General features: G+C 34.0%; 2 protein-coding genes and 1 pseudogene across 2 annotated transcripts; 1 reads left to right on the top strand and 2 right to left on the bottom strand.

The window, feature by feature from the left end:
* Positions 1 to 1379: 1379 nt before the first annotated feature.
* Positions 1380 to 3217, bottom strand: LOC143594614 (uncharacterized). Its single transcript, XM_077073877.1, has 2 exons — positions 2771 to 3217; positions 1380 to 2133 (listed from the first exon to the last, which is right to left on the bottom strand). The coding sequence occupies exons 1-2, from the start codon at positions 3049 to 3051 to the stop codon at positions 1509 to 1511; spliced, it is 906 nt and encodes a 301-aa protein (XP_076929992.1). The 5' UTR covers positions 3052 to 3217; the 3' UTR covers positions 1380 to 1508.
* Positions 3218 to 9437: 6220 nt separating this feature from the next.
* On the top strand, positions 9438 to 14560 carry LOC143594613 (elongation factor Tu, chloroplastic-like; annotated as a pseudogene).
* A 107-nt stretch (positions 14561 to 14667) lies between these two features.
* Positions 14668 to 17025, bottom strand: LOC143594612 (protein DEHYDRATION-INDUCED 19 homolog 5-like). Its single transcript, XM_077073876.1, has 5 exons — positions 16769 to 17025; positions 16054 to 16187; positions 15908 to 15985; positions 15665 to 15846; positions 14668 to 14910 (listed from the first exon to the last, which is right to left on the bottom strand). Exons 1-5 carry the CDS (start codon positions 16854 to 16856, stop codon positions 14820 to 14822), a joined length of 573 nt encoding a protein of 190 aa, XP_076929991.1. The 5' UTR covers positions 16857 to 17025; the 3' UTR covers positions 14668 to 14819.
* Between the last annotated feature and the right edge of the window lie 520 nt (positions 17026 to 17545).

Raw genomic sequence — 17545 nt, 5'->3', positions numbered from 1 at the left:
AATTCCTTGTGATCATTGCAAAGAGGGCAATCGCCAGGGTTCGTAAAAACATTTCGTTTTATATGAGCGTCGTATTTATATACTCAAGATTTTTTATTATTTAATTTGTTGTAGTTTAACAAAATTCAATTTAGTTTTATGTTCTTTGTGCATTGGTTTATTTATGAGTTACGAGGGTTAATACTTTTCACACACATCGGATTAGTGGACTTCTGATTGGCCAAAGGCCCAAAGCACTCAAAAAAGATTGCGCACGAGGGTTTATTAGTGTAGCGTTGTTGTTATTGTTGTCGTTAGCGTAGGTTGTAGCAGCGCAACTTGTTGACTATTTGTTTTATGTTTAGATGTAATCTACATTTTAATTAATAAATAATATCAAATGCAAATCACTCAAATAAATTGGGCTTAATGGACTTCTGATGGGCCTAATGAAAACCAAAAATAAATTTGAAAGAAATGGGTCACAATGAGATTAAGGGATGAAGTGATTTAAGTAATAAAACACTAAACCATTAGCGATTGCTTGTTCTTATCTTCATAGCATTTCGAAGTCTTTTGTGTTGCTTGCTTCTTTGTGTTATATAGGTTTTTGGCATAAAGTTGTTAAATAGCGAGTTAGTAGGTTATCACAACTCATATGATGCACCTCTCTATTTTTCTTTTCTGTTTTTATAAAGGGATTTTTACATATATCAATCATTTTATTGTCATGAAAACATAGAGGTTGCCAATGGGAATGACTAACTCAACACGAGCCCATCAAAGATAAATGTGGTTGAAGAGCTCACCATTTTCATTGGTATAAAAAAAAGCTCCTAAATTTGAACGACCAACAAAAGTCCAACCACCTAGATATACCCATTGGTAAAAGATCACCCACGCTCGCAATTGCAGACAACGCTGGTGACCCAACTCGTCACCAATTCCAAGGAAAACCTACTGCCCAAAGACCCACTATGGTAAAACCCTGGCTCACACACGACATTTTTGTCATGAACGAGACTCGAACTGACAACCCTCTAAAAAAAGTCATAAAAGTATCGCTAAAACACTGCTCCTTTCGTGTGTCTTAACCTTCTCTCAAAGTTGAAATATGATATTATTAATTTTTGTGTCACTTTGTAAAAGTTGGTGGTCCAAAACTCCAAAAGTATGAATCCCATTTCCAAAGTGACCTCTTTTTTGGCCCCTTCCACTCCAACACAAAAACCAGCCTAGCCACCTCCACATGCCATATTATTATTATTATTATTATTATTATTATTATTAGCAACCATTATATTTCAAACGATATAAATTAAAAGAAATTCGTCGTTAAAAAAAACCATCATATTCTAAACATAAATATATGTACAAATTAGTGTAATCCCATAAAATCATGATACAATTTGATTGTATCAACAAACATTTGCACTCATAATAAATTAATAAAATAAGTAGCCTCGTTAAATTAAATGTTACTATACATATACACTTAGTATCAATATTTTGGCACATACAATCTCATCTCATTCAACCTTCCATGCATATAGAAACAAGCAAAACTCATTTAACTCACTTGGATCAAACCCATCAACCGAACCCGAACTTGGCAATGATGCAGCTGATATCGCCGGAGAAGTATTTGGAACCGCGAGTTTAAATATAAACAATGCATGCCTTAAACCAGGACTAAAAAGCCAATCATGAACATCCCAATATACTTCAATTCTCACTTTACCAAAATGAATACATTCATTACCTCTAAACTTCCAATGAAGATGCTTCACATTGATCATTAATCGATCATCTATTCGTATCTCCATCGTTGGAGCAACGGCATCTCCAACGCCTTTGTTCTTGCATTCAATCGAAAGCTCGTGAGACCGTCCCTTTTCGTGAAACTTTAATCTTGTTGAAAACTTTTTCTTGCCAAAAACATGTTCTTTTCTTGATATTAAAACCGGGTTGTATAAAGCCGGCCTGCAGCCAGTTTTTCGATAAGCGTCTTTCTTCAAATCACCTAGCATAAGCACCACTTCTTGATCACAAACCACTGCAACGTAATACTCGGAACTTGGTTCGGTCTCACCGTTAAATTTTGCGGATTTTAGGTCCCAATAAACATCCAGGGTTTTACCTGTGATGCTAAACCTGAATGTAGTTTTTAAAAGACTTAGTTTTGCTGTCCAAAAATGGCTAGCAGCCAGGGATGTGCAAAAAACTGAATTAACCGACCCATAACCAAATTAACCAATGAAACGAAACCGATATAACCGAACCATGCCGCCAGTTTAATTATTTTTGAAAAATGACAATAATGGATCAGTTATGGTTAACATGGTCTTCATACCCTCGAAGGCCGAATCGAACCGATTATATGTATTTTTTTGATATTATAGATTACATGTGTTTTTTTTAATGTCATGTAATATTAATATATATAAAATGTGTAATAGCAATTGGTTCCATGATCAAATTGTTTCAACTACAAGCCTAGATAATGCTCAATTATATTGCTTTTAGTTATTTTTTAGCTAGGTCTAATTTCACGATTAACTAGTCCATAACTAGCCCGCTATAACCTTTAAAATCGATTAACCAAAACTACCATAACGAATAAGTTATATTTATGTTTATTCATTAACCAACATCTCAGTTATGTTTTGAGCCAAACCGAGACAAACCAACTCATGCACACCCCTACCAGCAGTGTAGCTTATTGTCGTATAAGAAAAAAACAATCTTTATTATCTATTAATTAAAATGTAATAAAACAATTATTACTAACCTTTTGGATCCTTGTTTTCTCCAAAAGCACCATGACTTAAGCTCCACCTTGCATGTGGACTCAGTATCCGTTGACTCATCTCCGTCAACGGAGACTGTTAACCCATGAAGGAGCATATGCTTGAGCCATGTGACGGTGATGAAACGACAACTTCCTGCAATTTGTGTCTTGTAAACAGACATAAAAAGAGTCTGACCGGACTTTGTGACCGTTGCATATTGGTCCTGATCACCAGCACCAGCTGAGAAACAAGATGGGATTCCAATAGGGTCTTGTAACATGTTTAAGGTTTGATGAGAATGTGAGAAAATTTAGGATGTTTTATGGGATAAAATGTGTGTTTGTCAGTAGTGATGGAATACAAGAAAGTGTTCAATGTTCAAAGTTTAAAATGGAGGTAGATGAGCAGTCAGATAATGAAAGTGAGTGCATTGAATTAATTTGTTATTATTTTTTTAAATCCAGATATATGTTGTTTAGTTATATTATATCGGAGTTAAGGACCATTTTCGTCCCTGTGGTTTGCTGCTTTCGTCACTTCAGTTCAAATTTTGAAATTTTGACAATTTAGTCCTCATAGTTTTAAATATTAGCCAATTACGTTTCATTCGTCTAACGACATCCATCAATGCCGTTAGTTTAAGGATATTTTTGTCTTTCTCTTTTTTATTTTGAGTTAATGGTCATTTTAGTCTCTGTGGTTTGATATTTTTGTCATTTCAGTCCAAAGTTTGAAAATTTGTCAATTTAATGTTCAGTTAAATTCAGTTTTTTTCTATAACCCTGAAGAGCATAATTGAAGCCCAAAACCATCGAGCAACCTCCAATACTGGTATGCATTTACTCTGTTGACAATAGTAATCATACCCCTTCGTATTTAGTTTCTAGACATTTCCTAAACTCTCCTCCATAGTGGAATTCAATGGTAAAGTAGTCAAGGTAGTTCCCTGAAACCGAATCATACAGAAAAAACTAAAATTTGTTTCTTTGATTAATGCATAGTAGTTGATTTCGACCCCGAATTCCGTTACGATATGTTAATCTCTAAGCCCTAACTAATATGCATTCATCAAATAAACGATTCTTAGTTTTTTTCGTACAATTCGGTTTCAGGGAATTGCGTTGACCACTTTACCATTGAATTCCACCATGAGAGAGAATTAAGAAACTAAATACGAGGGAAGGGGGTATGATTACTGTTGTCGACAGAGTAAAAGCATACCTGTTTTGGGCTTGGATGGTTATAGAGAAAAAAAACTGAATTAAATTGATAAATTTTCAAACTTTGGACTGAAGTGGCAAAAATATCAAACCCACAAGGACGAAAATGACCATTAACTCAAAATAAAAAAGAGAATGACAAAAATACCCTTAAACTAACGGCATAGCTGGATGCCGTTAGACGGATGGGACGTAATTGGCTAATATTTAAAACTTTGAGGACTAAATTGACAAAGTTTAAAACTTTGGACTGAAGTAGCAAAAGTAGCAAACAACAGGAATGATAATGGCCATTAACTTATTATATTGTGTAATGTATATATTTATATTTGAGTTCATATGCTCCTCAACCACTTGAATTTGACTGGTAACTGTAAAAATTAAACTATTTTTTAACACTTTGTGATTGGAAATTATGTAAAGAGAAATTACTAGAAATAGGCTTAGAGTAATTTACACTATAAGATCTCTCTCTTTATTCTGTTTATAAAAAAATGTTGTATATAGTTTTTATGTAATTCATCTTCATTAGGTTTTTTTAAATGACCAACTTACATATAAAATTAGACATTTTATCCATCCCGAAATTAATCGAACCCTCAATCTCATAAGAATGACGAATAACCAGATGCCTTTTTTTTATATTACACAAAAGCCGTTTGGTCAATCTCGTAAGAGACTCGGTCAAGACATTTAAATTCTGAAAGATGACCATACGTAAAAAACCTGATTGTTGACGCATACACTTTCTTTTACAACCTTAGACTATGGATTCCTTTTAAGTTTTAATGCAACAAATTCTAAGGAAGATTATAGGGTCTATCACCTTACCACAATGCAAGGTTTCATCCTGGTTTATCTCTTCCTAATAACTTGTTAGTTATTAATTATAACTTATTTTTACATGCATGTTAATTAAGAATTTACTTTGTTAATAAAAATTTTGTAAATAAATTTAATATATTTAAATGTACTCATATATATATATATAAATATTCCGACTCTATAAATAAAGTATATACACACAAATAAAAAAACAGATACTTTGGGGAAAAAAAGTTATTATAAATAAAATGTATATATGTTTGGTTTATATATATATATATATATATGACATTTCTGATGGCATTTGAACATAATCAATTATGTGAAAGTAGTGAATATATTATTATATTAAATTACGAAAATATTTGTATGGAATAAACACTAATGTATAAATATCTAGAAACGAATATTTTTATATCACTACTATCGTTATATCTCATACATTTTTAGGCTAATGTGATCACGTACGCGTGAATTTTGTTTAATATGTTATGATAGATAATTATGTAATTAACAATAATTGTTAGATTTTATTTGTTCTACTTTGTTAAGATTTAAATGAACAAAGACACGTATAAGTTCTAGTAGAAAAAAATCTGAAAATATATCTAGACTTTTAGATACTAAACAAACATGAAAATAATGAACAACTAAGAATAAACTAAATACAATTGCAACATGCCATGTTTAGTTAAATCTGGAAAGTTGTCAACTTCAAATTCGAATAATTGTTTCAAGATAATTTGAATATAGATAAAGTTATTCTTGCATTATTATAATTAATAACTTTATTGTTATCTGACACAAAAAAATCTAATTCAATAAAGAAAAATTATTGAAATAATAAGATTTCACCTTTAAAATAATTATTAAATTACGAAAATATTTCAAGAATAATAAAAAACATTATGAAAAAATATTTGATAAACAAGAAAGTGGGCAAATGGAATCTAGACAGCAGGATGCAAGGTGTACCTTTAGATAGAATCTCTCCAACACATAAAATATCTTCAACTTTTAAAAATTGTAAGGATAATTATTGGATTTGATTACCCAATTATTAGAAACAACAAAGTTTATAGGTTGGTATGATAAAGTATAAACAAGCTGTAAACTTTTATGAATTAATTAAAGGAAGAATTTAATTTATAATGTGTCAATTTATTAATAGTTAGAATTTACAATTTAAAACTTTGAATTTATAATGATAACTAAACTACAGAATTGTATTTCATTTGAAGTCAGCAAGAGATGTTAGAGCACTAACAACAGTGATGATGTCGGTGTCGTCTGGATCTAGGTGGATGAAGTCGACTACCAACTTCACTGATGTTTAAAAAAAACAAAAAATAAAATAAAACCACCTTAATTGATGTGGGGTGGTTTGTAGGGGAGGTTTGTTGGAGAAGTCCGGATACACTGACTTGAAGTGGACGAATGGGGTTTACCCTTTCTCTCAAAAATTATAATTTATACATGCACGTATACGCACACATATTTATTTCGTTTTAACAAGAATGCGTTGAGGTTTGTTGATGTAGAAAAAGTTGAAAGTTTTAATTAAGGAAGTTTGGAATCTTATATGGAATTGATGTAACGATTTTTGAAGGTATATTGTTATGGATGTTCTTAATTATATAGGGAATTACATGAATTCATACATTTCTTATATATAATACGTTTCATGTCATATGTAGTAGCGGACCCAGAAATAATTTTCATGAGGGGCGACGTCGGGACTTAACACTAATTTTAAGTAGGGCGATCGGGATTTTCACATAAGAACAACACTAAAAAAAAAATTTAAGGTGGGCGGTAGCCCCCATTCTGAAGGGCCAGGTCCGCCAATGGTCATATGTATAAATATGTGCATATATTTCGCCATATAAAATTAGGGGCGTCAAATAAGTTGTATTCATGGGTTGAAAAATCACCCATAAAATTTAACATGAACTCTTAAACTTGTTAGACAAATGAACCCCAAACCCGACACACAACATGAATTGTTTAACCCAATAAGAATTTTATATCAACACTCTTAAGTTAAAATTTATAACAAAAATCAAAATGTTTATAAATATATTACATTTAAGCTATAACACTTGAAGTTAATTTCTACCTTGTCTCTTAAATTTTATATAAACACTCAACTGGTTTAAATGATCATAAAACATAATTTAAGAAAATAAGTATTTAACTAAACAAGTTGTATGGGTCAACTCACAAGCCCATCATGTCGACCCAAACACAATCCATTTAACTAAATGTGTTTGTGGTTCAACTTAAACACATAACATTCGTGTTTGTTTGTATCATTTTAGAACTTCATAACACTAGTACACTACTTAAAATTGATTACGTCCATATATACTTTCACGGGCGCACACATTCAAAGAATATATGGCAAATATAATTTAAATTTTAAGAGTTAAATGAGTAGCTACCAAACAAATTATTATATAATACTTTGGTCTCTTGTACTAACTCTACTTTGTCCATAACAAGCTGATGGATTTGTATTTGTTTGTTTGATGGAGGCTTGTAAGAGGTTACACATGTTTAACAATATAGTTTTTCTCTCATCCAGAGTCATCAACTTCAAAAGACGTTGATAATATTTTGTAGGTGAAACGTTTCTTATGACCCATTATCTTTTATTGAACGGAACAAAATGATGTGAAATTTGACTAAGGTATCACGACACCCTTTGGGCTTATTAATGACATCCTAAGCTAGACTTTTATGTGATTTTAGTATCATTTGCAACTTCCATTCCATGATGTTAACAAGTACAATTGTCCACATTGCTCGTTAGAAGCTCATGAATTTATATTTATCGCGTAATGAAACTTTTTAAGAGGTTACCCATTCTTGGATTATCACGCTTGAGCACACAAAAACATGTTGGTAATATTTGAGTATAACATTTTTTTAAGTCCTGGTATATCTAGTGTGAATAGATCTATACAACAGAAGATTTGTGGTTGTGACATTGATTCATAACATTTATTAAAACAATACATACTTTTTTTCTTGTTAAGTTCGTGCATTTATTAAAAAGCCTTTATAAGTTAATCACTTGAGTAAACTGAGGTTTTCGTCCTTGTGGTTTGTCTAAATTAGCGATTTTAGTCCAATAGTTTCAAATTTGCGATTTCGTTCATGTGGTTTCATTTCACTTGCAATTAAACCCGACTACACCAACCCTGTTAAGCCTTGTCGTTAAACTCATCATTGTGCCCCTCAAGTGAGGGGTAGTTGGGGTGTATTTGGAAAGAAAAGGACAAAACTAACGACAAGGCTTAACGGGTTTAGTGTAGTCGGATTTAATTGCAAGTGAAATGAAACCACAGAGACAAAAATCGCAAATTTGAAACTACTAGATTAAAATCGTAGATTTAGACAAACCACAGGAACGAAAACCGCAGTTTACTCTAATCACTTATATCAAGCTCAACTAAGTAAAGATTAGTAGGTTTTACCACAATAATCTAAATAAGATTGCATAAAACTTGATCCCATATGGATTAAATTAAAAGTTAATTGTGGTTAGAGAAAAGTAAAATGTTTAGATACTAAAAAAAAGTAACAAGTTTGTGTTTTGTGAGTAAAATGTTTAGATACTAAAAAAAACCTTAAACAGGCCTAAGCTTTGGCTCGAGCTCGGCCATCAATGTGAAATCAATACATAGAAGTCTAAAAGAGGTAAAACTTTAAATATGCACAAGGCTCGAGCTCGGGCTCGATAACTAAACGAGTTTTATTTTAGGCTCAAGCTCGGCTTGAGCTTATAAAAGCTCGTTTGCACCCCTACTAAAACACGAGATTGGGTCTTTAATCATATTAAACTCTGACATGTAGTATGAGAGCACTAGTTACAGGTTAAGTGCTCAAGTTAACTAACATGTGAAATTGCTTTTGCAAAGCACAACTGAATTTCACGCACGTCGTGTCGTTTATTTTCTTGTACCAATCTTTTTTTACATCCCGGTATGAAGGTGTTAAAAAACGATTCGGTTTATTTCACAACTTGTTGTATTACAAGCGAGGCTTATACGGTTATAACTCGTATAGACATAGACCTATGGCAAGTTGTTGGTATTTAGGAGCCGAAGATCCAAATGATGCATGCCAAAGATCACAAGATTTTAAAAGTATAATGAGTATATAATGCATAATATTTTAGTAACATATTATAAAATATGTGTGTTTGTAATTACTGATAGAATTTTGCTTCCTTTGTCTAATGTACCAAAAAGCCCTTTGGTAATACTTAATGTGTTAAAAGATTTGATTACTTTATACATTATAAATCACTCTTATAGAAGCTTATGGCTTGATGGTCATAAACTCATAATATATATTATTATTCATTAATTTGTTAATCATTTCGTCTTTAACTTAATGGTTTTGGTAATAAAGATGAAATATACTTGACTACTTATTCTTCTCAGACAAAAAAATTATGGATCCATAAGAGATATACCACCATCATGAAAAATTACCAGCATACCCTCAGCCGCATCAGTCCGCAGATTGTCCAAACCAGGCTTCTTTGGAGAGGCTCATACTTTGTCCCAATGCCATATTAGTCGTGTACGGGGCACACGGTGCCAATGCCATGGTTTCAGGTTCGGCATTGTTAGCTTTAGAGGCGTTAACCGAAAACCCGAAAATTTTAAAGGGAGGAGAATTAGGGCTGTAACCCAACCCAAAAAAACCTGATATAATGCTAAATATATATGTTTCCCTTGTTCATTTTAATTAATATTTTAATAGTTTTTGATCGTTTTTAGTCGAGATTTGTATACTACTAACATTTCTATGTTTCGTAGGTTCCGGGATTTGATCGTGATTAAAAAGGGCGAAAACGAGCTAAAACGAGCCAAAACGGAGATCCGGAACGCGTCAGGAAGAACCAGAACAGAGAACCGGTCAGACCGAGCCGGTCTGACCGCCCCCCTTGGAGAAGCACGCCGCGCCGCGCCTAGGGGAGAGGCAAAAAGCCCTTAGCGCGGCGCCTAGGCAATGCTGATGGGTTTTTAACTCGTTTTTGTTTATTGTCGGGCCTGGTGTAACATCCTAAAATTTTAATGTTGAATAAAGAAAGTTATGTTTAGTGATTTCGTGTTAATTATTGGATATTGAGTAATGAGCGGAACATGGACTTGGATTAATTGAGATGGGTTAAATGAGAATGGGCCTTAGGTCCATGGGATTTAAGGGATAAAAATACCCCCTAAACCCAAAAATATCTTTCATTCTATCACTTTTCTAACACACTCCAAAACACACACACACCACAACTTCGCCGCCGGCCGAGAGAAGAACCGGGCAGATCCGAGAGAGAGAGAGAGCGATTAGTTGTGATAACAAGTAAACGAGATCCAAACAAGCTCAAAAAGGTATGATTCTTGATCTTTGAAGTTTAAAGATCCGAGCTTTATAGCGTATATACGACCGGAAACGGTTGGGGAACGTAGGGGGTGATGTCGAACCATAGCAAGGGTGTTAAAATCGCTCGAAATGCTGGTCAGAAACTAAAACAGCGGCTGATCTGGGCAACTTCGCCTGCATCTGGGCAACTTCGCCTTCAAAGCGATAACTTCGCCTGAGGCCAAGTTCGCTTAACTGGTAACTTCGCCTAAAGCCAAGTTCGCCTGATGACAACTTCTCCTAAAGCTAAGTTCGCCTGATGACAACTTCGCCTAAAGCTAAGTTCGCCTGATGACAACTTCGCCTAAAGCTAAGTTCGCCTGATGACAACTTCGCCTAAAGCTAAGTTCGCCTGATGACAACTTCGCCTAAAGTCAAGTTCGATTAGAAAATAAATTAAAAATCTAATGAAAAATGTGTTAAGACAGTTAATGGAAATAAAATTTTTCCAAGCTGACCTGGCAGCTCGACCCCAGCCAGGGGCTCTGCCCCTTGGACCCTGCTAGGGGCTGCCGCCCCTAGACCCCGCTGCCAGGGGCGCTGCCCCCGGACCCCCGTTCGTTGTGGGTAGTAGTTAAGACTGGAAAGATGATATGAGTAGTGATAGTTTTTTGATACGTGTACTTGTTATACAGTCAGCCATGCACAACTGAAGAAAGGGATTACGATTAACGGTGAACGTAACCGTGTTCAGGTGAGTTTCTAGCCCCATTTATGTGTTATGTTTTCGGGGCTGTGTGCATACTTAATATGTTTGTTAATACGCTTATCCTAAGAGGTAAGTGTATGCCTTATGTGAATGATATGATATGTATGAATGATTGCTTGATGGTACGTGAACGATCTTCGGATATTGCACGTACTGTCAGGTTGTAACGCTATGTGTAAGGTAAGTATGATATGTATGCTTATGTGTATGAACGTGATAAAATTAATAAAAGAAGGAAATGACGGTTGCATGGTTGTATGGTTATGAAAAGGGTACCGAGCCCTAATAATACTCGAGGTATGATGTATGGTTGTATGGTAACGAAGAGGGAATCGAACCCTACTAATATTCGAGAACTAGGGAACCGAACCCTACTAATATTCGAGGAAAGAGGGAAACCGAGCCCTAATAATACACGTGGAAAGAGGGAAACCGAGCCCTAATAATACTCGTGGAAAGAGGGAAACCGAGCCCTAATAATACTCGAGGAAGGAGGGTACCGAGCCCTAATAATACTCGAGGAAGGAGGGTACCGAGCCCTAATAATACTCGAGGAAGGAGGGTACCGAGCCCTAATAATACTCGAGGAATGTAGGGCGTAATGCTCTTTATAACGTAAGATATGAAGGTAAGTTAATACAAAAGAAAGAATGAAAGTATGAAAGAATGAAAGTATGAAAGGATGAAAGTATGAAAGTATGAATGAAATAATATAAGTTTATGTGTATTGTAGTGTATGATTAACTAGAACTCACTCAGCGTAGCTGACTTTTAGTATGCACGCAGGTGAGTAGGATGAGGCGGCTTGCTTGAGGAGACACGTGGCATTGAACAAGAGTCTGGCATCTGAAGACTTATGATGTTTTAATTTTAATGCTTTAATGTTGAAAGACAAAGGATGTTTTGAGATAAGTTATGAATTATGTAATGTTTTATGAAAGTTTTATATTCCGCGTAAATGTTTTAATTAACTCTGATATTTAGAACTGTGTTTATGAGTAAATCCAACACGAAAGTAGGGCTACCGGTAACGGGGCCTTACACCTGGTTTTCGCTATTTAAACACCTTTAACTTAAACCTGACATAACCTGAAAGCCACCAGCCGATTTTGGGAGTTCTTGGAGCTATCTTACGAGTCTTGTGGTGATCTTGAAGGCATGAGAACATCCGGTGAAGAGCTAGAAGTTTAAGATCGAAGAATACGGGTTTTATCGCCTTTAATCTTTCGTTCTTTATTATTACACCATGTTTTCAGTTTCTATTACTTTGTTTGATTTAGATTTTAGTATGCTAGGCTAAATTCCATAGACTGCCTAGGTCGTGATGAACCTTAGTTCGGTTTGATTTTATTTGGATTTTCGTTTTCGTTATGGATTTTATGTTTTAAGTAAACGGTTGAGTTTTATTTAGTTGATGCGTATGATTGCTTGGTTTTGTTTACTTGAATTTATTGTTTCACATTGTCCTTGCTGATTGTTTCATAGGATAGGGTTTTGTTAGGTCATTTACTGTGTGTTCTTAACTAGTTTATGATTGATATCGATTAAGATCATAGAAACAATAAAATCAATTAAACAAATAAAAGTGAGCTGCTAGTCTAAAAAGCTGTAAAGTGATAGGCTATTAATAGATCTTTGCTTGTCGGGATTGCTAGATTTAGTTCTTCGTAAGGAGTCCGTCTAGGTTTGATTGTCAGCTTAGTCTATTAAATTAATTGGGTTTGCTTTGCTATCTTTTGAATTTCGCGCTGTAAGGTAGGTCTTCGTCATAAAAGATACCTAGACATAAGTAATTAAATAACCGTAAGGAAGTTTAATATAAAACTGGTGAGTCTTAAAACTTGTTAGAAATCCATAGGCGTCTTCTTGAAGTTCAAGGGTCCTGTTCGGGTTTTCTGTCAAGGGTCTATCTTATGATCCCGGTTCCATAACTTGCGTTTTTCCATTTAAATTAATAACCGTAACTTTGGGGATTCCGACCTAGGTAGTTATTTTAATCATCTGAATCAATCCAAGTTTTCTAAATTGTTTATTAGTTAAAACTAATTAGGGTTTAAGTTTTATTAGTTAATTAATAAGTAATGATTATGTTATATTATTATATTAATTAGGGTTAGGTTTAATTAGTTAATTATTAGTAAGTTAATTAATTTTAGTTAATTATTATTTAGAGTTTTAATTATTAGTATTAAATTCCCCCTCAAATATAATTATTAAATAGTCACGTCTTGTAGTTGAGTCTAATTAGCTAGTATACGTAATTTATAGAGTCTCGTGGGTTCGATATCCGGACTTACTTAGCTGTACTAGATTCGACCGGTACACTTGCCGGTTAGTAGTTTAAGTTAAGTTTAAGAGACTAGAATTATTACTTAGTGTCTTGATTAGCTTATTTTTAGTTAATAATTATTTGACTACTTTAAGCACATCAAAACCCATACCCGAACCTGAACCCGAGAAAAGACTAACCCGAACCCGAACCAAAGTAAATCGGGTTGGTTATCGGGTTTGATTTATAAGTTTCGGGCCAACCCGAACATACTTTTAATTTTGAAATTAAATATATTTTTAGATCTAATATGCTAAGTTTTAGCCACTAAAGTTATCAGAACCTGGCTCTAAACAGCTGTTGTCATTCTAACTATTATAAATCGATTATTTATTATTAATTTATTTTTTTCCTTTATTACAAATAGCAACCGAAATCGAACAACTAAATTACGCCCGACTGGATACGATTATGGTTCGAGTTGGTTTTTCTCATTTTTTGAATTGTTTTATCAAGTTATGTTGGTTTGTTATTTGATTGTTTACGTTATAAGCAAATAAGAATATGGTGTTTTTATTTTAGCATCGTAATTTTTAAATTTTTTTTTGTTTGTTTTAAAGGATACTCGAAACCCGATTAATCCAACTCGAAAAAACCCGAACCTGACAAACCCGTGAGAGATTTGGGTTGGGTTTCGGGTTAAGATTTAAAACTTTGCAACCTGAAGAACCCGACCCGAAAAATCCAAACCCCTAGAGAGAATAAATGGGTTGATAAAATTTATGACTTAATGGCTGTTGTCGATGAGTACATCCCAATTCCACAAAGGCAGACTGAGTTCCGTTTTTGTTAGCGATTGAAGATGTTTTTTCGATAACGGGCCGTGGGACTGTGGCCACGGGCCGGGTTGAACGAGGGACGGTTAGGATTGGTGATAGTGTTGACATTGTCGGGTTGAAGGATACTAGAACGACTACGGTTACGAGTGTTGAGATGTTTTAGAAGCTTCTTGATGAAGCGATAGCGGGTGATAATGTCGGGCTTTTGTTGAGAGGGATACAAAAGATAAGAAGGTGGGAGGCATTCGCCGTTTTTTGCAGGGTATAGGCCACAGTTTTATATGAGGACGACTGATGTCACGGGGAAGGTGACGTCGATTATGAATGGTAAGGATGAGGAGTCGAAGATGGTTATGCCTCTTGATCGGGTCAAGATGGTCGTTGAGCTTATTATGCCGGTCGCTTGTGAGCAAGTCATGCGGTTTGCGATTAGAGAAGGTGGTAAGACCGTCGGTGCTTGTGTTATTCAGTCGATTATCGAGTGATTTTGTTCATTAAACTGTATGCACTTGTTTTTGCATATGTTATATAACTTATATTATGTTATTATTAATGTTACGAGCTGCATTATTATTATTATTATAATGAAGATTTTGATATGATTCATATTATAAGTTGCTACAAAGACATGATGGATTACTAACACTTAACTGAAATCATCAACATGATGATCAACACAAAGTGTAGCAAAAGACATAAAAGTAATACTATGTTAATTTCCTCTACTAACATATGGTGTTTATCTAAACTTTAGAAGACAGTTGAGTACACGAGTTCTTGAACGAATGCTGCGCGATACGTCTTCTCTTCATGATCTTCGACTTCGTCTTCTTCGTTTATGCTGCACATGTAACATATAGTGAGCCACCTATGTCAATATTAGTTATATTACCATAAGGCTATGTGTAGTGGAAGGGCTACAAACTTCAGCGTTTTATATCATGTGGCACCCAATCGGCAAAGAGGTGGTTTTTGTTTTAGTGGTGTGATAGCCCAATATATATATATATATAGGATTGATTTCTTTTGAGAACCGCTTTGAGCTTTAAGAACTCGAAAGAACTCAACGTAACAAAAAATTTTTTTTGAATTTTTTTTTACACATATGTAATACGTAAGTGTAAGTAATGTACAAAAAATTACACTATTTTCTTACACATCGAATCAACTTATTACACATGTGTAACTAATATTTAAACTTGTGTAATCATCAAAAATACTTATTCTATCTCATGATTCATTTTTTAATTAAATTTAATCTTAGCCACATATTTCATACCATTTAATTAAATGTGTGGTCCAGAATTGAGTTCTCAAAGTTCTTACAACTCATCAAGTTCTCAAAATATCTCTCCCTTATATATATATATATATATATATATATATATCACACAAACATATAATAACAATAAAACAACACCACCCAGCGACCACTGCAACCCCCCCTCTCCCAAACACACAAATCGCCCATTTGTCGCCCGGGGGGGGGGGGGGTGTTTTCGCCCCAGATCCCATTTATCGCCCACCATTACACACACCCTAATAACATTAACAAAGACTGTTGACTACTTGACTATGTGTTATATAATATATACCTCTTGACTTGACAAGTTGCACTTGATGTATGTTCTTCTTGAACATCTGAAAACGGAACGTTGCCTAGAAAAGCCGAGAGTGGATCGGGTGTGGTTTCGTTAACGTTTCCCCTGTCGGTCGTTTCTCGTGTGGGGCCCGCCCCGTTACTCCACAACCCTGATTTGTGTGACTTTCTCCTTCTCTATAACCAGCCAATGAATGTGTTAAAACTTGTTACAAAATATTATATATGTGTGTACTACCTTTATTGAATGGACATGGTGGGATGTGAAATGACCAATTGCATCTTTGCCTAAATTTGCTGCACATATTGGACACACCTAAAACAAAAACTTATCTCAAATAAGCAATTGATTCAAACTTATCTCAAATAAACAAAAACGAATACCGCGTTTTTGACATCGAAACAATGCTCTTCTTGCAAATGGCAACAAAGCACAGGGATTTCAATTTCAAAGTAACAAGAAGGACAAGGAAACCAAGCTCTAACATCATCATCTCCATGCATTGTTAGATGATTATCTGCATCAAGATATAAACAATCCACCATTAGATTTTGAGATTATTAAACATTTTGGATGAAACTACAATATGGTTGACTGAGGGTCAAAGTCAAACACAAACAATATGAAATTTTGTATAAAGAATCAAAATGAACCAATTTTTTTCCATAGTCTGTCAAGAACCACAAAAACAAACTTATATAAAAAGTTTTTTTTTATTTTATTTTATCAAATAATTCATTTATTAACAGCAATAAAAGGATCTTACAATAGACAATAGAGTGACAGGTAAATATTAAAAGTTATATTTTCATTATCTATAAATTTCATACATCAAAATATTATGATTATTATGTTTCATAACTAAAACAGTAAAATGGATGATCAGATCTTATTTTTCTCAACAGTAAACACACAGTCAAGAAAATCTTGAAAAGATGAATATTATCAAAAAGACTATATTTTTCCAGTAAAGATTTGATTTTTCTTCAATAATGATTAGTATTACAACAACCCCAGATCAAAATATTATCTCACTGAGTACAAAAACTTGAATCTATTAAAAAAAATAAATAAAAATAAAAAAGTTGACTAAGTCACCAGAGTTGTTGTGACGGCCAGATTGGAGTGTGTGAAAATGATGGTGTTTTGCTGAGTGAGTTCTTGAACCCCAGAAGTCCATTTCCATGACAAGAAAAGATTATTGTTATTATTATTATTGTTTAAAAAGCTGAACTTTGAGAGTTAAAGAACAGATTTTGATACTTTCTTTTTTGTTGTTGTAAAGAGATTGAATGGTGGAGTGTACTTTGATGAGTATTTAGTGTGTGTTTGTAGTGTGTGTGAGAAGTGATGCAGAGGGTTTTAATGGTCACATATTAATATTAGGAAAAATAAATATCTAGCTTATTAATTTTTATAAAATATATATTCGATGAGCTTGTGTTTGAGTTGTAACTTGTGAGGGAGAGAATTGATTTTCCACGTGACTCATGTTCGATTCATGTCCTTGGCATTTAGTTTTAGCGGTTTCAGGGTGATGATAGAGACTATGCGAGTAGGTGGTGTACACTAATTGGATCATTGAACTGAACGTTATTTATCTCATCGCATTGTCGTGACTTTGGGCAATTGTTCATGGGCGCTAGTCTTAGGTGGGGGTTATTTCCCGGATCGAAAGACGAGTGTATTTCGATACACTGAATTTAATCAGTAACTTATTTAAAGGATTCATTTGCCGTTCAAAAAAAACAGAATACATATTCACTTATGTTTCACCAAAATAAATACACCTCATACTTCCCTATTAATCCAGTATATTAAACTTACAAGTTCACGTTATTGAACGCCCAATTTTTAAAAAATTATACAACTTCT

This window comes from Bidens hawaiensis, unplaced genomic scaffold, assembly GCF_021521415.1.
Source record: "Bidens hawaiensis isolate Kalapana, Puna unplaced genomic scaffold, B.hawaiensis_p1.1 tig00044006_1, whole genome shotgun sequence".
Classification (NCBI taxonomy): domain Eukaryota; kingdom Viridiplantae; phylum Streptophyta; class Magnoliopsida; order Asterales; family Asteraceae; genus Bidens; species Bidens hawaiensis.
This window is presented reverse-complemented; position numbering and strand designations above follow the sequence as displayed.

Excerpts from the sequence above, each read along its gene's own strand:
- LOC143594614 (XM_077073877.1), bottom strand. The coding sequence starts at position 3,051 with ATGTTACAAGACCCTATTGGAATCCCATCTTGTTTCTCAGCTGGTGCT. Across the intron at positions 2,134-2,770 it reads AGAAAACAAGGATCCAAAAG|GTTTAGCATCACAGGTAAAA; the intron begins GTTAGTAATAAT and ends AACTACATTCAG.
- LOC143594612 (XM_077073876.1), bottom strand. The coding sequence starts at position 16,856 with ATGGAAATGGACTTCTGGGGTTCAAGAACTCACTCAGCAAAACACCAT. Across the intron at positions 15,986-16,053 it reads GTTTCGATGTCAAAAACGCG|GTGTGTCCAATATGTGCAGC; the intron begins GTATTCGTTTTT and ends TTTTTGTTTTAG. Across the intron at positions 14,911-15,664 it reads GCAACTTGTCAAGTCAAGAG|CATAAACGAAGAAGACGAAG; the intron begins GTATATATTATA and ends TTACATGTGCAG.